Raw genomic sequence first — 24937 nt, 5'->3', positions numbered from 1 at the left:
CAAAAATTAGAGAAAAATAATAATTTAAAGAAGGAGAAACAAGAAAATGAGAGATTTTTGCTTTTACTCATAGAGACGAGAATTCAATTGTTTTCGGAGCATAATTAAAATTTGAAAAAATTTCACAAAACCCTCCTTCTAAATTGTGCCGATAGTATTTAACAAGTTATAGACACTACAAAAAATTGCTTTTTTCTTGACCATCCATTTTTGACGTGTCAAGCCTCCTGACACGTCACTAAAGTTTAGTGACGTGTGTCAAAAGTTAAAAATCATGGTGTCACAATTGGAGATTTTTTGACATGCTAATGTTTGACACGTCAGAAATTGGTGACATGGCAAACAGTGGCATGTCAAAAAATAATTTTTGACATGTAATTTTTACCACGTCACCAATTTCTGACATGTCAATATTGCAACGTCAAAAACTTTATTGACGTGGCAATAATGCCATGTCATGCTCTTCATTGATGCGGTAATATTGCAACATCAATAAAGTTTTTGACGATGCAAATACTGCCAAGTCAAGAAAGAAGGTGACGTGGTAATATTCCCACTATGATAAAGTTTTTGACGTGGCAATATTGCCACGTCAATAAAGTTTTTGATGTGACAGTATTGCCATGTCAATAACATTTTTGGCGTGCTAGTATGAGCCACATCATTAAAGTTAGTGATGTGACAAGATATGACACGTCAGCTTTTATTGACGTGTTACACGGTATGACACGTCAATAGAAGGTGACGTGTCATAACATGCCACATCAGTAAAATAGGTAATTTAATAATGTATTAAAAATTTATTTTTTGCTCCCTGTATATATTTTTTGAATTTTTTGGAGTTATACCCGAATTTCAAAGTTGACCTGATACACAATTTACATATCTATTACAAAAGAACTATCCATCAATTGCAACATCGATCACAAATATACAATGTTCCATCAACTATTACAACTATACAAGTTCCATCTGCTATATATATCAAAGACAAAAAAAACAGTTTCAACAAACATTAATCAAACTATCTCTGTCATTACAAATAGAGACATAGTTAAATCTAACTACATACATAATACAAAACATGAACAAAATATACAAGTACTTCACCAACTACGAACAGCCAACCACTTACTCAATCCAAGTCAATAGCATCATCACCGAATGACTTATCCGCATTAATTGCAAATGATAAAACAAACAATCAGCAAATAATATGATAGAATCTTATCAAGTCCTAAGCATTGAGTAACGTCAACGTCATACTCAACAGAATCACTTTTATATCTATAATTTATTTTGCTCTTTGCATATTTATTCTATGTATTCATGATCAAAGCAAATGGACGCCAAACAATATCACAAACAACATTGTATAATTTCTCACGTTGCCAAACACTAAAAATGGAGCCAAAACAATAACTTCAACCTATCTACACTATCAAAACACACAAAGCGCGCACGCGCGCGCGCGCGCACACACACACACACACACACACACACATATATATATATATATATATATATATATATATGTTCATCACTACTATTGATTTAATAAGAACAAAATGACGTGCCAAATTCCAAAAATATGGTAATATTAAATGTGGTAAGATTAAATATTCAAAACTCCAACCCGCATCCACCACCAAACCAACCCAGATATAGTCAATTTCAATAAGAGTTGCAATATCATTACGAATTCCAATAATAATTAATAAAAAAATCAAACCACAAATATAGTGGTGCAAATATTGTCTCATCTAAAGTGAACCATTGGAATAATGCGTTGCTAACCGTTAAAATGATTGATACGGAAGATAGACGTGTTAACAGAAGAAAAACAAAAACACTACAAAAATATAGCATTACCTGATCCACTAATCTCAACTGAAGATCTCACAATCACATTGGCTGGGGAATCTCTGTTTAGTGGAGTCTGATGACTCACCTCGGGCGTGGGCCTCGACTACATCATGGCCTAAAGCTGGCGAAAACGAGCCTCATATAGACCTGGCAAAACGAGTTATCGTGTCGACCCATTATGACCCGCCACCCATTTACCCTCAACTTGTACACGACCCCTTTATTAAACGGGTGGAAACCCTAAATCCAAACATGGCACGATTAAATTAGCGTGTTACCGTGTCAACCTGTTTAACCCACTATTTTTTAGCTGGTCATTTTGGGTTGTGTCAACCCAACACGACCCGTTAAAAATAACAAGTTAAACGGGTTGACACGACCCATGACCCGACACGACCAGCTAAAAAATATCGGGTTAAACGGGTTGACACAACCCATTTAGCCCAATTACCCGTTTGACATGCTTTACCCGACCTGTTTGGCATGTATTTACTATTTAAGTTGTATAGATCAGATTAAACACTTATCTTGTATTTGATATTCAAACTATATAGATCAGATTAGTCATCTAGATTAGACTTACTTTCAAATCTGTACAAGTTTCTATATAATACATAATCTAGCTATATATTGTGTTGTTTAGACATTGAAGTCTAAAGCACTTACGATTTATTTCAAAAGATACAATAAGAATGATAATCAAATCTTGGAGTACGTGAAGATAAAATAAATATGATAACCAAATCAAAATGATGTGATTACAATCAAACTTATTAATCCTAGAAAGTAAATACTAAATATCTTATAAAATATGGAATCATATAATATATCAGGAAAAAAATTTCCTTCAAATCGGATTGGTGGAAAATTTTTTCCAATTCAGTCTAATAAAATGATATGTGTCTTTTCAACATGCGAGGGACATTTTTTTAATGCATGAACATAATTTTCCTTCAAACTTCTTCCAACTTGTTCTATAAACGTCAAAATTTTGAAAAAGTCTTTCTTTTTCAAACACAAAGAGAGTCCAAGAACCCCAAGAGTCTCTCTCCGGGATCCCTCACCAAACTTCTCATCAAGACCAGTATTCACAACATGTGGGGGTAGATTTTGCTCTGGAAATTTTGTCATTGTGTAACTTGTCTCGTTTGGCTTCCTTGGAATCAACTGGTCCAGGTTCACTTTTCCTCACTACGTACATAAATGGAAACGATGGGTTTCAATGCACCCAATTTCTAAAGAGTATTTGGCTTAGAGAATATAATTCTTTCTTTCATATGATCTCCAAAGCATTGCATTATATTAACCACGGTTTGGTTAACTATTACTTATTAAATACCGCGTCTGACGGGGTCCCAAGTGGCGACTCCTGATCTGGCGGCCCCCCTGGAGTTGGTCTTGTGGATGAGACAAGGGTTTCCTGAGTTGAGGTGGACGTACTGTGGAAAATTTAACAGTTACGACTTTTCCGGTGTGTGGATGAGGGTTATTGAAATTTGGCTAATGTCTTTTATTTTTCATATTTACGCGGTACATGCATGAGAATCAAAGTCAACAATATTGAGGAAATGGATGCGAAGATTGGTTGTTATTTTTCATATTTACGCGGTACATGCATGCATGAGAATCAAAGTCAACAATATTGAGGAAATGGATGCGAAGATTGGTTGTTGATAAAAAATAAAAAAATAAAAAAAATAAAGGAGGTCGGTTATATATATATATGATATCTATAAATACTGGCTTTACATTACATTCCCAATTCATTCACAAGCCCATGCATAGATCGGCATCTAGCTAATTAATTGCCCTTCAAATCATCCTCCAGCTAGTTTTGTTAATCTTGTCATGATTTCGATTTAATTATATTCTCTTATTTATTAATTATGTTTTCTATCACAAATGATTTTTTTTTCTTTTTTTAATTATTATTATTTTGCAATACCGCCATTCCCACCAAGGAGTATTATTTTTCCACCCAGTTTGATAACCAAACGTCTATTTTGCTCCCTGTATTAAAGGTGGGATCGAGCAAGAACTGTGGATAACAATTTGTTGGGCAAACTCCAGCTTTCCTCCATTCCTTCAACACGCAGGGGTATCGCTAAGGATGTCAAAGTATGCTTTAAGATAGATACCAATTTGATATCTTGAATGTTTCTACCCCTGGCGTGAGTTGCATGATCGGCATCACCAATAACAAGGTGAGACTGTCCCAGGAGGAGATCAATAGGAGGGTTCAGGACGCAGAGAAATACAACAAGGTTAAAGATGATGAGCAATGGAAGATGTTTAAAGCTAAGGAGGCTTTGGAGAAGTATTCTTACCAAATGAGGAACATTATCAATGATAAGAAGATTGGTGACAAGCTTGATGCTGCTGGTAAGAAGAAGATTGAAGCTGCTATTAAGCACGTGACTCAATGGATAGATGGTATCGAACATGCAGAGGCACATGAGTTTGAGGACAAGTTGATTGGGCTTGAGTTAATCTGCATTCCCATCATTGCAAAGATATCTACACAACAATGCCTGCACGAGGAAGCACATGACGAACACCTGTGTTCTCCGATGCTTCCACCACCTACCTTAAATATTGGTTATGGAGTGACGCTACACCACCATGGAAAGGACTTAATTCTTGAGAATGAACAAAATAATGTGTTTTTGCAGAATATGGTTCCAGACGAAGGCATAGTACAAAAAAGGGGAGGAAGGTCAAGCGGAAGGAAGGCTAGTATGTATGGGAGTAAGTCAGAAGTGGTTCTCAAGCTCATTATTTCAGCCATCCTTTGGGATGCATTTACCTTTTGTACTCTTTTTGAATCGTTGTTTTCATGCTGATTTATTTTATGATAGGATGGGAAGTTTGTGTATGTGCATGTTTTTTTTCTTGGGTTAAATACTAAATACCTCCCCTGAAATTTTGTTGCTTTATTTTTTTTTTTTCTTAGGGTTTGATTTTTATCACAGAAAGTCTATGTAGTTTTGATAATAGACCAAATTAGTCATTCTGTCAGTTGACCGTTAGTTGACTTAAGGGAAGTCCACGTGGACCAGTCAAATGTTAACACGTGGTACCTACTTAAATTTTTTTAATTTTGTTTTAATTAAAAAAAAAATTGGGGGCCCCTAGGCTCCTTTGGGGGTGGCTCGGTACCCACCGGGGGTGGTTTCGGCCACCCCCATCCTGCCAGATGGGGGTGGCCAGGCCACACCCATGGCCAAAGGGGGTGGCCGAGCTACCCCAATTTTTTTTGTTTTTTTTTTTAAAAAAAAAAATACATTTTTTAATTTTTTTTTAAAAAAATTAAGTAGGTGTCATGTGCCAACATTTAATTGGTCCACGTAGACTTCCGTTAAGTCAACTAACGGTCAACTGACAGAGAATTAATTTGGTCTATTATCAAAATCCAATGAACCTCCTATAATAAAAATCAAACCCTAAGGGAGGAAAAATAAAATAACGAAACCCCAGAGGGTATTTAGTATTTAACCTATTTTTTTTCTTTTGGATGAATTGAAGTACTATTTGTTATTAAGGCATATAAGGCAAGGAGACAAAGCAAGAAAAGGAAAGACAAGGAGATAAAGGAAGAAAATGAAACAAAGCGACAAAAGAAAACATTGTAACGGCTAACAATGGCTAACGGCTAGTATGTAGTGCCACCACTTGTATAAATAAACCATCATTTGTAATGAAACGAATCAAGGGAAAAATGTAGTCCCAAATATTTCTCAGTGTTTCTTCCTCTCTAGCTCCCTCACATTTTCAATAATCAATAAACTTCCATATTTGTGTTATAAATTAGGGTAACTTTACTTTAAATCTATGAATTACCGTGCGATTTGACAAGCCTTCAAAACTTCAAAACCCGTCAATTTGATCTCCTCCATCAGATTTTAAACGTTAAAAGTAAGACAATGACATTTATACCTGACTTTTTTTTATAAAATTTTAAATTTACCCATTATTCCAATTTTTTTTTTTTTTTTTTAAATAAGGTTCTCTGTCCGGCAGACTAGCTTGTGGGTCAGGCTAGACCCACGCGGGTCTGGCCGTGACCCACGCTGGGTCTTGGCCAGAACTTTTAAGTCAAAAAGCGCTTTTAGGCAAAAGCTTCATTTTTAAGTTTTTGCAAAAAATGTGTTTTAGAGATTTTTAGGCTTTTTCGACCCTTAAAAACGCTTTTAATTTTTTTATCAAATGAGTATTTTTTTTTTCTTCAAACGGACTTTTTGAGTCAAAAATACTATTAGATTCTTCAAACGCAATCCAAACAAGTTCTAAAGCCATGCTTCTAAGATTTTGTTGAATGATTTAAATAAAGCCACGAAACCAATAAAATTACACACCCAGCGTCAAAAAAGTAGCAGGGATAAAGGAAACTTCGTATTTGCTTTTGAAATCATGCAAAGGAGGCAACTTTTATTTTCAAATCCCTCAACCAATAGAATCTGGTACGATAAATCTTTAATAAGATTTTGTTGAATGATTTAAATAAAGCCACGAATTAAACCAATAAAATTACACACCCAGCTTCAAAAAAGGAACAGGGATAAAGGAAACTTCGTATTTGCTTTAGAAATCATGAAAAGGAGGTAACTTTTATTTTCAAACCCCTCAACCAATAGAAGCTGGTACGAAAAATCTTTAATAAGATACTCTTTGAAAACTGTGTCTACTTCTTGAGCAAGGAAACAAAGTCCTGTAAAGTGGCCATCTTCAACCTGTCATCTACTTCAGTTTCGTGATCCTTCTGGGATTCAAGAATGGCCGGCGAAGGAGAGGGCCCAGCGATAGGGATTGATCTGGGGACGACCTACTCGTGCGTGGCAGTGTGGCAGCATGATCGAGTAGAGGTCATAGTCAACGATCAGGGCAACAGGACGACGCCGTCTTATGTTGCCTTCACTGACAAAGAGCGTTTGGTTGGTGACGCAGCCAAGAATCAAGTCGCCAAGAATCCCACTAACTCCATCTTTGGTAATTTTTAGTGTATACCCATGTTAGCTCTTTTACGTCCAAATTTATGAATCTCTTACCTGGTAGGTAGTATTTAACAAGTTATAGAAAAGAATCTGATTTTGTCTGGGTAGATCTGATTGCATTCTTATAATTTTATTTTAATGTCCCATAGCATTTCTTCACAGTACTCTTTTATCTCTCATCTATATACTAGTTCCTCCATTACATGAAGAAATTTGAACCCTCACATAAGATTTTCTGAACCTTTTTGCTGCAAGCTCTCAAAAACCGAAAATTAACCCTTTGAAGTACCCTAGGACTTCAAGAAACCCATTTTTCCCAGCCCATCCGATGGATATATATTTGATTCTTTCTCCTTTTGCCCTACCAGAATTTAAGCATCATCGAATTAATTTTCCTACAAAAAGTCTTTGGTAGTTAAAAGACACTCGTGTTGTAAGTTGGGATTGCTTGAATTACTATTCTTAAGAGGACTTTATTTCCTGCTTGAGAAAGGTATGTGACTTTCCAATTATTTAGCCTATTCTAAATTCGGTCTTTGATACTTTTAAATGCCCTGATTTTGGATTTTCCAACAAATGTCAGTAACCCCAAATGCTTCTCGTAGATATACATTGATTGTTCTCAACAATTGCCAAAATTTGTACCTTAACATCCTAGTTGCTCGATTTATTGGTACTAAATTGCATTTTACATCATTGTAGAATTATAAAAGTAATTAAACTTATAACCAATCACCTTAAGTGTTTTATATTTCACATCACTGTTGAGTTTCAATCCCAAAAAATGGATGATTTTTGACAAAAGAAAAAAAAAATCAAGAAAATTGATTATATAAAGTGTTTTTAATTTTTTGGAAAACTACATTTAACCCTCCAAATTGATACACCTTTTATAAAGACTCCTTCAAACTTTTTAAAAAGTGATACTTAGCCTCCCTCAAACTATAACTCCTTTACAAGTTACACTCTCCGTTTGCTTCTGACGTTAAGATGGAAGGAAAATCGATAAGTTTCTAGCATATGTGTTAGTTTGTACTTAAAATATCCAAATTACCTCCAAAGATTTTTATTTAAAAAAAAAAAAAAAAAAAAACTGTAAAGATTTTTTATTTTGGTTCATCACCCCTCAGGCTTGAGGGGGGTTGCTGTACCATCCTCTCAACCTTGAGGAGTGAGGATGGTTTAACCAAAACAAAACAAAAGAAAATTGTATTTTTAGTTTTCCTTTCTAATATTGGTAACTGTTCAATATATTTCACATATGCTAGTATTGGTAACTGTTCCATATATTTCACATCACCAAATTTGATCTTGGTCCAAAAAATAGATGATAAATCACTTAAGAAAATGGGGAAACTACATTTTGCCCCTATGAATTACAACGTCTTGGCACTTTCCCCCATAAACTATCAACTATGACACCCGAGTTCCATGAATTACTATTTTGTGCCCAAAACCCTCATTCGGTCAGTCAAATGCACATTTTAATTGTTAGTCAAAGACATTAATTCAGATGGTCTACCCGTCATCTTGCCCACATAAACTAGAATTCATTATCACTTTGCCTCCATGAATTACAACCCATTGTCACTTTGACCGTCTAAGTTAATACATTTAACTGACGAAAGTGGAGTTTTGGGTACAAAATGGTAGTTCATGGGAGTCGGGTGTTACAGTTGGTAGTTTATAGAGACAAAGTGAAAATGCATTGTAGTTCATGGGGGCAAATGATAGTTTCCCGTAAGAAAATTAGTCATATAAGTTGTTGGGGAAACTTCAGTTTGCCCCCGAACTTCCAGCCTATTTGACAAGACTCCCTTCAACTTTCGAATCTCTCACTTTGGACTCCTGAACTTTGATTTGCTCTCACTTTGAACCCTTCTGTTAGTTTTCAATGTTAAACTCAAACGGTTTAACTTTTTATATCCATTATACCCTCAATCAGCTAGTTGAAATTCTGAAATTGTCTACAACTACAGCACCCACCCCAGCCCAAAACGACGTCGTTTTGGGCTAGACAAAAATATAAAAAAATATAAAAAAACTATTAAAATATATATATATATATATATATATATATATATTAAAAAAAAACTACTAAAAAAAAAAAATAGAGGGGTGGCTCGAGCCACCCCTTGCCCAAAATGGGGTGGCCGGACCACCCCGTCTTGGCCAAGGGGGTGGCTGAAGCCACTCCCATGGCCGGTATGGGGGTGGAGGAACCACCCCCATGGCCAAGGGGGTGGTCCGGCCACCCCCAAAAGGCCAAAAAAAAAAAAAAGGATTGGGTGGGGTGGTTTCGGCCACCCCACACGGCCGATATGGAGGTGACCGAACCACCCCCAGGCCTTTGGGGGTGGTCCGGCCACCCCCTACGGCCCAGAATCCATTCCCGTTATTTTGTTTTTGGCCTTTTGGGGTGGCCGGACCACCCCCTTGGTCATGGGGGTGGTTCCTCCACCCCTATACCGAGCATGGGGGTGGCTGGCCAAAACAAGGTGGTCCGGCAAAGGGTGGCTCGAGCACCCTTCCGTTTTTTTTTTTAAAAAAAAAATTCATTTTCTTTTTCATTTTAAAAAAATAAAAAATAAAAAATTGTCTAGCCCAAAACGGCGTCGTTTTGGGCTGGGGTGGGTGTTGTAGTTTTAAGGCCAAAACGGTATAGTTTCAAGTGAGGGTATATTGGGCATAAAAATAAATTTAATGGTGTAAACTAATAGAGTGGTCTCAAGTGAGAGCAAATCAAAGTTCAGGGGTTCAAAATGAGAGATTTGAAAGTTGAGGTAGGTCTTGCCAAATCAGCTGGAAGTTCAAGGAGGCAAACTGAAGTTTCCCCTAAGTTGTTTTACTTTAACCTATGAGGTTACATTGATCTTGTGCCGGTCTTTCATTCCATTTCTTAATATGCCAAGAGTGTTTTCTTTTTCTTTTTCTTTTTATATTTGTTATAGGTATATTGAAGAACTGTTAATGTGCCGAGTCTATTTATAGGTTACATTTGTTATAGGTATATTGAGATTGCATTTGTTATAGTTAATATGCCGAGTCCTTTTCAAAATATTGTCTTATGCCACCATAACAAAGTATTAGTGAATTGAGATTCGTTGGTTCTTCTACTTCAGTCTTGTTGAATCATTTTTCCTTTTTCTCATATTTATTTTGCAGATACAAAACGATTAATTGGCAGGAGATTTAGTGATTCCTTAGTTCAGTACGATATCAAGCTTTGGCCATTCAAGGTCATTGAAGGTCCTGCCGACAAGCCTATGATTGTGGTCACTTATAAAGGTGAAGAGAAACATTTTGCTGCAGAGGAAATCTCATCTATGGTCCTAAGAAAGATGCGTGAAATTGCGGAGGCCTACCTGGACACAACGGTGAAGCATGCTGTAATAACTGTCCCGGCCAACTTCAATGACTCACAGCGTAAGGCCACAAAGGATGCTGGAAGCATTGCAGGACTCAATGTCATGAGGATAATCAATGAACCAACAGCTGCAGCTATTGCTTACGGTCTTGACAAGGTGTCCATTGATAAGAGAAATGTATTGATCTTTGATTTGGGTGGTGGTACTACAGATGTCTCTTTACTTACCATTGACAAAGGTACTTTTAAAGTAAAGGCTGTTGCTGGAAACACTCACCTCGGAGGTGAGGACTTTGACAACAGAATGTTAAAGCATTTCGTTGAAATATTTAAGAGACAGTACAAGAAGGATATTAGTAGAAATGCCAAAGCTCTGAGGAGGTTGAGAACTTTTTGTGAGAGAGCAAAGAGGACTATTTCTTCTGCAACCGAGACTACCATTGAAGTTGATTCTTTATATAATGGCATTGATTTCTCCTCAAGTATTACTCGTGCCAGATTTGCAGAACTCAATATGGACTTGTTCACGAAGGCTATTGAGCTTGTGGAGAAATGTTTGACTGATGCTAAGATGGATAAGGGAGAAGTCCATGGAAATAAACTATTCTTAGAAATAGTGTGTTATCAAACAAATGCATAGTTATACTTAGGATTAGCTAGTCTATTCCAATGGTCTATTCCGCAAACCAAATAGAGCTTAATTAAGTAATTAGATTGGGGCAAGTATCTAACCTGCAAGTTGATTTGTGTTAATCATATATGGTATGTATTGGCCTAAAAAAGATATTAATCATGGTGTGAAAGCAGTTGCGAAAACATTTGAAAAAAAAAAAGAACCTAACCCCAATCCGCCAAGTGGCCAACCTAACAAAATAAAATTTGGAAAAAAATCAACAACAAAAAAAATCGGGATTTAGTAACGTGTCTACAATGTTTATTTTTTCACACATACCCAAGAACCCCAAGAGTCTCTCTCCCTCATCAAACTTCTCATCAAGACCAGTATTCACAACATGTGGGTAGATTTTGCTCTGGAAATTTTGTCATTGTGTAACTTGTCTCGTTTGGCTTCCATGGAATCAACTGGTCCGTGCAGGTTCACTTTTCCTCACTACGTACATAAATGGAAACGATGGTTCACTTTTAGGCAAAATAGGACTAGCTACATGAATTGGATTACCACGACTATACATTAATTAATTAAAAAAAATTAAAATATTAAGGCCTCGTTTGGCTCGTAGAATGTCTAGTCCATTAGAAAATGAATAGCTACTACTAAAAAAAGAATAGAAGAGTGCGTAATAAAATAGCTATTCATATTTCCTGTAACCTGTTTTTCCTTATTCAATTAGAAAAAAAAAAAGGTTATTCATATTCCTTAGTTTGATAACAACTCACCTGCAAATATTGGAATTGAATCAAAATTACGAAGATCGATATTATTATTTTTCTTTCAAACTCATATTAAAAAAAAAAAAAAACCCTAAAATGAAAAGGGTGGCCGACCACCTCTAACCTCTTCTTTGGGTAGCCGACCAACCCCAATGGGTGGTCAAGCCACCCACTTTATTTTTCATATTTTTTATTTTGTTTTAAGTATAAAATTTTTAAAAAAAAATTATATTGGTATTTTTGAAAAATGTATTTCATTCCTTAAGGATTAGCTAAGCCACTCATTTTTTAATAGCTTAGATAATCCTGTGTGTATGTAATTAATTAGTAGTCCCATGGAAATAAACTATTCTTAGAAATAGTGTGTTATCAAACAAATGCATAGTTATACTTAGGATTAGCTAGTCTATTCCAATGGTCTATTCCGCAAACCAAATAGAGCTTAATTAAGTAATTAGATTGGGGCAAGTATCTAACCTGCAAGTTGATTTGTGTTAATCATATATGGTATGTATTGGCCTAAAAAAGATATTAATCATGGTGTGAAAGCAGTTGCGAAAACATTTGAAAAAAAAAAAAAGAACCTAACCCCAATCCGCCAAGTGGCCAACCTAACAAAATAAAATTTGGAAAAAAATCAACAACAAAAAAAATCGGGATTTAGTAACGTGTCTACAATGTTTATTTTTTCACACATACCAATTGGTGACGTGTCACTTTCTCACACATCACTATTTTTTTGGTGACGTGTTAAATATTAACATGTCACCAATTTAAAAACAATTAAAAAAATTTCGAAAAAGGAAAAAATAAAACTAAAAAATTGAAATGAATATAAATTAGTGATGTGTACATAATCACACGTCACCAATTGGTGACGTGGCACACCGGCACGTCACCATTGGGTGACGTGTCACAATGGCAAGTCACCAATTTGCAATTAATTAATTAATTATAATTAATGATAATTTGAAAAATATAAAAGAACAAAACTACCCGTGAGCTCACTCGAGCTCGGCTAGCTCGTAGTCGACTCGATTGTTAAATGATTTGCTCGTGGACACGAAACTAAACTTAATTATTAAATGATCCATACCCGTATAAAACTCGGCTCGCTTATAATTAGCGCGACTCGTATATATTTATTATATATACATATTAATTAATAAATATATGTGTATATAATGCGTTAATAAAAATATCTTATATAATATATTACTTATTATTTATTGATTAACAATTAACAATAGTCAATGTATATTGATTATTAAGTATTTCTCAAAAAAATATTAATATACAATAATTAATTGGTATACAATATATAATTATATCTATGATTAATACAAGTATATATCCATATAATACATAATTGAATGATAAAAATTAATCATATGATTATATCTAAAATGACCTAACAAGTAATGTTAGTTGAAACTTGAATACACAATTTGGCCATCTTTGCTGACTTAAACCACGTCCTTAGTAAAATTTGTTTACGTCGTTTTTCAAACAAGGATGAAAATATATGATTTATTTGTCCTTTTTTGCTCAACATTGCTGAGTCCAGGAATACTAGTAGTGAGAGCCACTTTTTAAATGAATCAAAGATCAACCTTTTTACCTCGATCTTTCTCCACTTTAGTCAAATATATATATTTTTTATTCTTTCTTTAAATACTACCATGAACCCAATCCATAAGGCAGAAACCCTGAATCCACATAGAATGACAGATCTATATAAGAAACAAAAATATGAAGAAAAATTCGAAGGAGGCATGCATGCTATGTTATTTGTTAGATGAAAGTGTGAAATTGAAAGATATATATATATATATTGAGATTGTGAATATCAACGAATTAATGAATTTGAATTCTCAACCAGATTGTTTTTAACTAACTAAATACCAGTAAATAGTGTATGATTGGTCCACTATTTTCATATTGCGTAAGAGTGACTATATATAATACACTACAAAAATATATTTTTTTTGTGCACGGACCATTAGTGACGAGTTAAGGGTATTAACACGTTACTAACGATTAGTGAGGTATCAATGGTAATGTGTTTGGCATGTTAAAAAATTAGTCGTAACTACTGAAAATTTAGTAACGTGTCATATTTTGACACGTTTAGTACTATTCATTTTCTTCATATATGTGTTTTATAGGAAGACCTTTTTTTTTAATTTTTTTTTTTTTTTTTTTTTTTATGGAGGAGGATATTGATAAAACTATTATTTTAATTATGTGTGTTTTAATTTTCCTTTTAATAAAGATTGAGTTTTCTTTTTTCCATTACGAATGTGTTTCTATTTTTCTATTAGGATTATGTTTTCCTTTTTTTATTAGAATTATGTCATTCTTTTTCAATTAGGTTTAGTTTTCATTTTCCTTGTAAATTAGGAGGTGTTTAGCTTATATAAAAGGTAACTAGTCTTTGTTATTTTTCAATTCAGTTTAAACTATCAATTAAATTTAGGTTTTCAAAATTATTTTTATATTTGTTTATTTAGGGTAATTAATGTATTTCTTTTTTCTATTTGTAATTTTTTCTGTTCGTGAATTCTTTTTCAATATTTAATTTATTAGTTTATGCTGCTAACAATCTTAATTCTGTCTAGTGTCATATTTAACCATGGTTTGGTTAGCTATTACTTATTCAATGCCGTGTATCACTGGTCCCAAGTCGAGACTCCATCAGCTAGCGTATATCAGTTGTACTTGAATACCTCGTTGGAACTTCCGTACAACAAGACAAATAAAATTCCTCCGGGGAGTTTGTGGGGATCGAATCGAAACAACTGTGGAAAATTTCTTACGCAAGACTTTTCTCCCAAGTTGGCAGCTGATCATCCTCCCTTCTCCTTCTTTCTTTTGTATTTTTCTTCACGTTTTGTTGATTAACGGACAATTGGAGGATATGCCATCTAGCTACCACAAAATAACAATGTATCAGGCACGAAAGACCGAAAGAACAAAAGGCCAAAATATCTTCTATCAAATGACATCTGCACATATATAGATAACAGTTTTTTTTTTTTTTTCCTTTCAAGCTTCACAATTACAAATTTACAAGATGATTTATTTTATTTATTAAAATCAATCTACAAATTCTTACAAAAGATGATTTCTTGCATTAATACATCATTAAAGCTCAAGTTCATTAATTGAACAATAATAATATTTCAAAACTAATCGTAAAATGCAAGAACTTGAGTACAATGAGTTAAAACTCCAAATTAATAAACTTATTAATTACGCAACCTGTTATCTGCATGAACTTAATTAGCACGGTACCAAAGGAGGAAACAAGAATCTTTTGACGCAGTCTTCTCAACACGCATTTGATCAGCTTTGGTACATGTGAACAAAGAACACACATAAAGATTCCTCCCGGGGTCCCCCGGGAGTTTACATGGGCCATGGGGGGAAAGAATTAAAGAACGATGTAGAAGCCAGTGGATGAAGGGAGTTGAAATTTGTATCATGTGACTTGTGGGGATTAGACGTGTACCTGATGAGTTGAAGTGGACGCCTGTGGAGCTACTTTTCTCACGCGCTTCATCAGGCAACAGTTGCTTTAATTTAAATGAAGTGATAATATAAATAGCTACCGGCTGATTCGCTCAGGAATCACGACCATTCAGTGCCGTTCACTCAGAGTCTTCCTTCGTCTACTTCATTTCCATTACCTTCGAGACTTCGTGAATGGCCGGCGGAGGAGAGTGCCCAGTGATAGGGATTGATCTAGGGACGACGTACTCGTGCGTAGCGGTGTGGAAGGATGATCGAGTAGAGATCATAGTAAATGATCAGGGAAACAGGACGACGCCGTCTTATGTGGCCTTCACTGAAGAAGTGCGTTTGGTCGGTGAAGCAGCCAAGAACCAGGTTGCCAGGAACCCAACTAACTCTGTCTTTGGTAATCTCCCAGCTTCTTTTTTTTTTTTTGGGGGGGGGGGGGTGGGGGGAAGGGGGTGGGGGAAGCACTTAATTTGTTAAAAATAAAAAAGTCATGCCAATTTAAAAGCTCATAACTATTGAGATTTGTTGCTTCTTCTGCTTTAGTCTTATCAAATCGTTTTTGCTTTCTTATTATTTTACAGATGCAAAGCGGCTGATTGGTAGGAGATTTAGTGATTCTATAGTTCAAAAAGATATCAAGCTTTGGCCATTCAAGGTCATTGAAGGCCCAGAAGACAAGCCTATGATTGTGGTCACTTATAAAAATGAAGAAAAACATTTTTCTGCCGAGGAAATCTCATCTATGGTCCTTAATAAGATGCGTGAGATTGCTGAGGCCAACCTAGGCACAAGTGTGAAGAATGCTGTAATCACTGTACCAGCAAACTTCAGTGACTCACAACGTAAGGCTACAAAGGATGCCGGATGCATTGCAGGACTCAATGTCATGCGAATAATCAATGAACCAACTGCTGCAGCCATTGCTTACGGTCTTCACAAGATGGACGTTGGCAAGAAAAATGTCTTGATCTTTGATTTGGGTGGTGGTACTGCAGATCTCTCACTACTTACAATTGACAAAGGTACTTTTGAAGTGAAGGCTGTTGCTGGAGACACTCACCTCGGAGGTGAGGACTTTGACAACAGAATATTAGAGCATTGCATTGAAATATTTAAGAGGAAATACAAGGAGGACATTAGTGGAAATGCCAGAGCTGTAAGGAGGTTGAGAACTGCTTGTGAAAGAGCGAAGAGGATTCTTTCTTCTACAACCGAGACTAGCATCGAAGTTGATGGTTTGTGTAAGGGTATTGATTTCGACTTAAGTATTACTCGTGCCAGATTTGATGAACTTAATATGGACTTGTTCAAAAAGTCTATTGAGCTTGTGGAGAAATGTTTGACTGATGCTAAAATGGATAAAGGAGAAGTCCATGATATCGTTCTTAGTGGTGGTTCTTCCAGAATTCCTAAAGTGCAACAGCTACTGCAGGAATTCTTTGGTGGAAAGCAGCTTAATAAGAGCATCAACCCAGATGAAGCTGTGGCTTATGGAGCCGCTATTCAAGCTTCAATCTTGGCAGGTGTGGGTAATGAGAAAGTTGAAAACATTGTAGTCTTGGATGTCACCCCTCTGTCCCTTGGGGTGGAGGTCGGTGAAAGTGAGATGTCCGTTGTGATTCCAAGAAATACTGCCATTCCCACCAAGATGGAGCGACACTATACCACCAGGTTTGACAACCAAACTTGTATTTTGTTTCCTGTTTTTGAGGGTGAGAGAGCAAGAACCGTCGATAACAATAAGTTGGGAGAATTTATGCTTTCCTCCATTCCTCCAGCACCTAAGGGTGTCACTAATGTTAGAGTATGCTTTGAGATAGATGCCAATGGTATTTTGAATGTTTCTGCGGTGGAGCAGACCACCGGCATAAGTTGCAAGATCACCATCAACAATGACAAGACGAGGCTGTCCAAGGAAGAGATTGAAAGGATAGTTCAAGATGCAGAGAAATACAAGGTTGAAGACGAAGAGCACAGGAAGAAGGTTAGGGCTAAGGAGGCTTTGGAGAAGTATGCTTACAAAATGAGGAACATGCTCAATGATAAGGAGATTGGTGGCAAGCTTCACGCTGCTAGTAAGAAGACAATTGGTGCTGCTATTAACGAGGTGATTCATTGGTTAGATGGCATCCAACTTGCGGAGGTAGATGAGTTTGAGAAGAAGTTGAGTGGACTGGAGTTAATCTGCAAGCCCACCATTGAAAAGATATATAGACAACAATGGTTCAACAAGGAAGCACAGGCCCAACAAGACCCGTCTTGTACAAATCTTCCACCTACCTTAATTGGTGATGGAGTGACATTACACCTGAGTGAAAACATCTCAACAGAGTGTCTAAAATGTGGAAGTATGGAAATATCAAAGGGGTTCAGTGGGTGGTCCTATGAATCGACTTGTGGCGAATATTGCTATCATGTGGCATGTGTGAAGGACTTGATTCTTGAGAATGGACAAAATGATTGGGTTGATACAATAAGTAACACGGTGTTGCAGAATATGATTGAGAATGGACAAAATGATGTGGTTAATACAAGTAGCACGGTTTTGCAGAATATGTTCGAGAATATGGTTGAGAATGGACAAAATGATTTGGTTGATTCAATTAGTAACATGGTTCCAGAGGAAGACGTAAGACAACAAAGGAAAGGGAGCTCAAGAGGAAAGAAGATTTGCTTGATAGCGGCTAAAACGAGTATCAACCTCATTGTTTCAGCCCTCAATTTGGATCCAGTTTCTGCGGTTACTGGTGTTATTGAAGCGTTCACTTCAACATGATTTATTTTACGACGGGATGGAAAGTTTGAGTTATGTGTTTGTATCTGTGTGTGTGTTTAATTGAGGAGAGATTTACACTTTACATATATTATTATTTCTTCGCAGTTGTTCTTGGTGTACTGCTTTGTCTAATAGGCATAAAATATGTTGAGCACTTTTATTTTTTTTAATTGAATAGGGAAAAAAGTGGTTACAATAAAGATCTTTATCACTCTTGATTCAATGAAAGAAAGAATTGGAGATCCTATAAAAATGCTTTCACATGTTAATTAAGTGTGTATTTAGAGGAACGAATGTCAAGGCATTTTGCCTAGCATGCATGAAAATTGAAAACTCATTGAGATTGTGAATATTATCAACAAATGAATGAATTTGAATTCTCAACCAGATTTCAACTGTTCAATTTTAACTAACTAAATGTTGGAAGTCCCATGAGCCATTTATAAGGATAAAGGGAAACCTCAACTCTTGAACTAGCTTTTGGATTGAGTTAGCCCAAGACCTATTTTTAATATGGTATCAGAGCCTAACCCAATTAATTGGTTGTGGCCCACCGTCACCTATTGTCGCATGTGTTGGCTTGGATGTCCTCCCGCCACACGTGATGAGGCGTGTTGGAAGTCCCATGAGCCATTGATAAAGGTAAAGGGAAACCTCAACTCTTGAACTAGCTTTTGGGTTGAGTTAAGCCCAAGATCTATTTTTAATACTAAATAGTGTATGATTGGTCCACTATTTGCTTATTGCGGGAAGCCAAGTACGTTGTTGCTAGGATTGGAGTATATTTGCAACAGACAGATTATAGTTGAGATAATTTCGTAGGTTGAATAAATATATGCATGCAGACGTTTAGTACTGTTAAAACAATTTTTGAGAAAGTATGATAAGAGCTTGTCGAGTGTGCCAGCAAGAAATAGCTCAAATGTTTAAGTCAGTCAATATTTTTCACAGGGAAAACAAATTAATGAATTCTTTTGAGAATAATTAACCACATGCCTGATAGGAACTTTTCTTTATGGGCATTAAGTAGCGGTTATAGTCGAGTATGGCCTTGTATTCTCGGCCCCTACATTCCCGAAGAGTCCAATGCAAATAATTAATGTTGAAATTGTGGACAGTGGGATCATGGATTGTGGCAAATCGTGGGATCGTGGATCCTGTCGAAGCCAGCCTTGGCCACGTTCATACAGAACATGGTTTGGCACTCTTAGCTCGGCTACATTTACTTAGCACGCGGCTTGGCGCTTTAAGCTCGGCCGCATTCTCTTGGAACTTGGGCTTCACCTTTAGATGACTGGATTTCTACTTTTTTCCCCTGGGCTTGCATAGATATTAGATTTGGGCCTTTTATTCATGGGCCTGCAGAATTAACTCTTTGTTTTGGGGGTCTTTATTGGCATTTTGGCTGATCCATTACCCAACCCAAGAAGTAGTATTCATTTTCTTCCTATTTTTTATAGGAAGTTATTTCCATTGGCTGTGAAAAATCATGGATCTGTTTACGGCATCTAATATCATAAGAAATTCATTAAATTGGAAAATTCTAAAATAATAATTAATAAAATATGCATCATAAACAAACTTTCTCGCAGATTCTTTTTGCTTTGCCCTAGCTTTCTTCCTCACAACTTCTCCACTCTCTCCTTGATCATGTCTCCAAAGGCATTGCATTATATTAACCATGGTTTGGTTAGCTATTACATACAATACCGCGTATGACGGGTCCCAAGTCGCATGGGAGTTTGTGGAGGAGAGGAAGTGAAATTTTGTATCATGTGGAAATTGTGGATGAGACTTTTGTACCTGATGATCAGTTGAGGTGGACGTCTGTGGAGCTGGAGTTTACGACTTTTCTCATGCATTAATGTATTCACTAGCAACCGCCGACCGACAATTCGCTCAGGGCCATCTTGAATCATTCAATGCAGTTGACGACTTGACTCTGCAGAGTCTTCCTTCTTGGTTCGATGAATGAATTTTTTATAACCCCAAAACAAATGTCACATGACTCAAGAGTCTTCGTTCATCATCTACTCCAATATTGCCGTTATCTTCCAAACGTCGATATATAATGGCCGGCCAAGGAGATAAGTGGCCAGCGATTGGGATTGATCTGGGGACAACGTACTCATGCGTGGCTGTGTGGCGTCGTGATCGAGTAGAGATTATAGTAAACGATCTGGGCAACAGGACAACGCCGTCTCATGTTGCCTTCACTCGCAAAGAGCGTTTGGTGGGTGATGCAGCCAAGAACCAGATCGCAAGGAACCCCGATAACTCTGTCTTTGGTAATCTCTCACCCTCTTTCTTCTTCTTCTTCTTCTTCTTCTTCTTCATCACTTCTTTTCTTTTCTTTCCTTCTCTTTTTCTTTTTTTGGGAAACACTCTCTAATTGGCCGTTCTTGTAACATGAGTCATCAGTATATGCAAAATTAGGGGTAGTTTAGCACTGAATATGTTGATTTATGTTAAAATATCACTTATTTCAAAAGTTTAATCATATAAAAAGAAGTAAATTTAATTATTATTTTAACAATTTCTTACTATGGGTGCTTTTGGCTGAAAGTTGTTATAGCATCTTGCATTTGCTGGTTTTTATCATTCATCTCAATAGTCTCAATCATATATGTCTAAGATTTCAGCCCCTAGCTAAACTTTAATTGAACAAACTATATGCTGGTTTGAAGGAATGCAAGACGGAAAAAAAACAAAAAAATAAAATAAATGGCAATTTAAAAGCTCATCAATATTGAGATTTGTGATCACTTCTTCTATTTTAGTCTTATCAAATTATTTTTCCTTTATTTTGCAGATGCAAAGCGCTTAATTGGTAGGAGATTTAGTGATTTATTAGTTCAAAACGATATCAAGCTTTGGCCATTCAAAGTCATTGAAGGCCCTGAAGACAAGCCTATAATTGTGGTCACTTATAAAGATGAAGAGAAGCATTTTTCTGCCGAGGAAATTTCATCTATGGTCCTTAATAAAATGCGTGAGATTGCCGAGGCCTATCTTGGCACAAGTGTGAAGAATGCTGTAATCACTGTACCAGCAAACTTCAATGACTCACAACGTAAGGCCACAAAGGATGCTGGAAACATTGCAGGACTCAACGTCATGCGAATAATCAATGAATCAACTGCCGCTGCCATTGCCTATGGTCTTGATGAGATAGATATAGGCAAGAAAAATGTCTTGATCTTTGATTTGGGCGGTGGTACTGTAGATCTCTCACTACTTACCATTGAAAATGGTACTTTTAAAGTGAAGGCCGTTGCTGGAGACACTCACCTTGGAGGTGAAGACTTTGACAACAGAATGTTAGAGCATTGCGTTAAAATATTTAATAGGCAACAAAATGAGGACATTAGTGGAAATGTAAGAGCTCTAAGAAGGTTGAGAACTGCTTGTGAAAGAGCAAAGATGATTCTTTCTTCAGCAAATGAGACTAGCATTGAAGTTGATTCTTTGTATAAGGGTATTGATTTCTACTTAAGTATTACTCGCGCCAGATTTGCCGAACTTAATATGGACTTGTTCAAAAAGTCTATTGAGCTTGTGGACAAGTGTTTAACTGATGCTAAGATGGACAAGAGTGGAATCGATGATATTGTTCTTATTGGTGGTTCTTCTAGAATTCCTGATCTGCAACAACTGTTGCAGGACTTCTTTGATGGAAAGCAGCTTAACAAGAACATCAACCCAGATGAAGCTGTGGCTTATGGAGCCGCTATTCAAGCTGCAAAATTGGCTAGTATGGGCAATGAGAAAGTTGAAAACATTGTAGTCTTGGATGTCACCCCTCTGTCCCTTGGGGTGGAGGTCGGTGAAGGTGAGATGTCAGTTGTGATTCCAAGAAATACTGACATTCCCACCAAGATGGAGCGGTACTATACCACCAGGTTTGACGACCAAACTTCTATTTTGTTCCCTGTTTTTGAGGGTGAGAGAGCAAGAACTGTGGATAACCATCAGTTGGGAGAATTTATACTTTCCTCCATTCCTCCAGCACCCGAGGGTGTCGCTGATATTAAAGTATGCTTTGAGATAGATGCCAATGGTATTTTGAATGTATCTGCTGTAGAGCAGATTACTGGCACGAGTTGCGAGATCACCATCACCAATGACAAGGCGAGGCTGCCCAAGGAAGAGATCGATAGGATAGTGGAGGATGCAGAGAAATACAAGGTTGAAGATGATGAGCACAAGAAGGGGGTTACGGCTAAGGAGGCTTTGGAGAAGTATACATTCAAAATGAGGAACATTATCAATGATAAGAAAATTGGTGACAAACTTGACACTACTAGTAAGGAGACGATTGAGGCAGCTATTGGCCAGGCAATTCATTGGTTAGATGGCATCCAGCTCGCGGAGGTACATGAGTTTGAGGAGAAACTGACTCAACTGAAGTTAATCTGCAATCCCATCATTCAAAAGAATGATACTGTGGCATGTGTGATGGACTTAATTCTTGAGAATGGACAAAATGATGACATGATGTTGCAGAATATGGCACCAGAAGAAGACGTAGGACAACAAAGGAAAGGGAGCTCAAGCGGAAATTCGGTTTTTAATTACATGGCAAAAGTGGGTCTCAACCTCATTCCCTACAAAAAAACTACAAAAAAAAAGTGATTGTTATTTGTTAGCGTCGACATTTTGTCGTTGGTAAAACTAAAAGTCTCCTCTCGAAAAATGTGTGATATTTGTCTCTTTTTCCTCCTACTTTTATTTTGTTTATGCATGCACCGAAGATATATGAAAGGAGAAATGATAAATGCATAATTTTTGTTTTGCATAATTTTACTTAAATTTTTTGTTTTTTTATGTGGTCATTTTTTTTAAAAGTTAAGATAAAAAAATAAAATAAAAAATTATGAAGCAATAACATCCTATGTGGTCTTTTTTTATTTGGTATTTAAAAAAAAAATGATATTTTTCTTCATAATAATGATTATTTTTTATATTTAAAAAAAAAAACCATTTTTATGAAGAAAAATACCATTTTTTATTAAAAAAAAAATACAAAATAAAAAAAGAATCACATAGGATGTTATTGCTTCAAAAAAAATAAAAAATAACAGAAAAGTTTGGCCAAAATTATGCATTTATTGGGTGAAACACGTATGTGGGGTTCTCCACCAATACAATTTTAAAATTTTAACACCTCAATGTTGTTCCTTAAATACTAAGTAGCTAACCTAGTTGCCGTCTTGAAGCACAATTGTTTTGTTTACATTTTTGTTTTTCTTTTATTTTCTCTTTTTTAAAATTAAAAATATTAACAAATATCTCAAATACAAAATATTATTAAAATTACAAAAACATTTTACATTTATATAACGTTAAATTGATTATTAGCATCATCAAGACATTTTGTCACATGCACCTACCTATATTGCTAGTGCTAGCAACAATTTAGCTAGCTAGTAATTAAACGTGATGGCAATTTAGACAATAAATTACTACAAATTTAAAACTAGACCTAAGCCAAACCCATAGAATTTCCTTATCAATCTTAGGTCGCTTTCAACATTTTAACCATTTCTATTTAATTAGGTCAAGCTAGCCCAATAAGACAAGTTTATGCTCGATGCCAACTTAATTAGGCCTTCAGGATTCAATCCCAACATCAATTGAAAAGTCTAGGAGCTCTACAGCAGTGGTTGCGTAATCATGCATATAAAGCTTTTTTGTAATTTTGTAACTCGAATCGATAGCAATTTTGAATAGACAATTTGAGTGAGCTTTTATGGGGCTTACCTATCCCTATAGGTTTTGAGTTATTTACCCACCTATTACAACAAGTAGGCCTCATAACTGATATCTCATATTTACTAGTAATTTCAAACAGCAAATTGCTAGGATTTAAGAGTGATTAATGTGATGTAAAAATTAAGGATGTTTTAGAGTTGGATTTGAGATAAATAGTATAAGAGTTTTTTCTTTTTTTTTTTTTTTTTTTGGCAAACAACCCATGAAAGACAAATAAAGACCCCCTCACATGGTCTTCTACCAACCACGGATGATCGTGATGGTAACCCTGATGGATTTTGTTCCGTTTAGGGAATCTTGTCATTTATTATAGCCTTTATTGGCTTTTTATATTCGCTTAATAAGTCGGATCATTCATTTGATTTATTCTTGACTGTTCTTCTGAAGGCTCAGTCGTCTTTATTTTTTAGTTTCTTGCAATTTTCTTTTTGTCCTTCCCCCACTTAAAATAAAATAAAATATAAAATATAAAATATAAAATAAATAAATAAATAAATAACCCTCACATGTGGCCGGGGATAGGAGTTGTGGTTGTGGGGATGAGAGAATTTGTACCACCTGAGTTGAGGTGGACGTCTGTGAGCTGGAGTTTAGGACTTTTCTCGCGCGGGTCATCGATGGGGAACAGGGTGCGAATTGATTCGCCATCGTCTGATTCGCTTAGGACCATGCATCTTGAATCGTTCGGTGAATCGGAGCCGTTGACTCAAAAGTCTTCCTTCTTTCTTTGATGAATGAATATTTTATAACACCACAATAAAGAGCACAAAAGACTCAGAGTCTTCATTCGTCTACTTCATTTAGAAAGGCCGGAGAATTAGGAGAGTGCCCAGCAATAGGAATTGATCCGGGGACGACGGCAGCATGGAAGGATGGTCGAGTAGAGATCATAGTGAACGATCAGGGCAACAGGACGACGCCGTCTCATGTTGCCTTCACTCGCAATGAGCGTTTGATCACCCCAAGAACCAGGTCGCCTGGAACTCGGCTAACTCTGTTTTTGGTAATCTCCCATTCTCTTTTCTTTTTTGGAAAACACTCTAATTCGCCCTTCTTGTATTATGAGTCATCAGTATATGCAAAACTATTAATTTTTAATTGGTATTTTAATTATAATTTTTTTACTATAATCTCTAAACATTCAACTCTCAATGTTGTTTTTCTTGTTTTTTTTTATCTTACTATTATGAGGGAAAATGATGGAAAAAGAGAGAAAGAGGGAAAGAGAAATGAGAGAAAAAAAGA

At 36.1% G+C, this 24937-nt stretch overlaps 2 protein-coding genes and 1 pseudogene across 3 annotated transcripts; all 3 read left to right on the top strand.

Annotated features, from left to right (window-relative positions):
* The first annotated feature begins 6598 nt into the window (after positions 1-6598).
* LOC132188094 (heat shock cognate 70 kDa protein pseudogene) lies at positions 6599-10864 on the top strand (annotated as a pseudogene). The gene is made up of 2 exons (XR_015912698.1): positions 6599-6852; positions 10023-10864. The product of XR_015912698.1 is annotated as a heat shock cognate 70 kDa protein pseudogene (transcript).
* Positions 10865-15185: 4321 nt separating this feature from the next.
* On the top strand, positions 15186-18106 carry LOC132186709 (heat shock 70 kDa protein 18). The gene is made up of 2 exons (XM_059600726.2): positions 15186-15538; positions 15723-18106. Exons 1-2 carry the CDS (start codon positions 15325-15327, stop codon positions 17915-17917), a joined length of 2409 nt encoding a protein of 802 aa, XP_059456709.2. The 5' UTR covers positions 15186-15324; the 3' UTR covers positions 17918-18106.
* Positions 18107-19541: 1435 nt separating this feature from the next.
* LOC132187243 (heat shock cognate 70 kDa protein 2-like) lies at positions 19542-22686 on the top strand. Its single transcript, XM_059601490.2, has 2 exons — positions 19542-20205; positions 20730-22686. Exons 1-2 carry the CDS (start codon positions 19989-19991, stop codon positions 22550-22552), a joined length of 2040 nt encoding a protein of 679 aa, XP_059457473.2. The 5' UTR covers positions 19542-19988; the 3' UTR covers positions 22553-22686.
* Positions 22687-24937: the final 2251 nt, after the last annotated feature.

The sequence above is a fragment of the Corylus avellana genome, chromosome 6 (genome assembly GCF_965113065.1).
Source record: "Corylus avellana chromosome 6, dhCorAvel1.hap1.2, whole genome shotgun sequence".
NCBI classification, from domain to species: domain Eukaryota; kingdom Viridiplantae; phylum Streptophyta; class Magnoliopsida; order Fagales; family Betulaceae; genus Corylus; species Corylus avellana.
This window is presented reverse-complemented; position numbering and strand designations above follow the sequence as displayed.

Excerpts from the sequence above, each read along its gene's own strand:
- LOC132186709 (XM_059600726.2), top strand. The coding sequence starts at position 15,325 with ATGGCCGGCGGAGGAGAGTGCCCAGTGATAGGGATTGATCTAGGGACG. Across the intron at positions 15,539-15,722 it reads CCCAACTAACTCTGTCTTTG|ATGCAAAGCGGCTGATTGGT; the intron begins GTAATCTCCCAG and ends ATTATTTTACAG.
- LOC132187243 (XM_059601490.2), top strand. The coding sequence starts at position 19,989 with ATGGCCGGCCAAGGAGATAAGTGGCCAGCGATTGGGATTGATCTGGGG. Across the intron at positions 20,206-20,729 it reads CCCCGATAACTCTGTCTTTG|ATGCAAAGCGCTTAATTGGT; the intron begins GTAATCTCTCAC and ends TTTATTTTGCAG.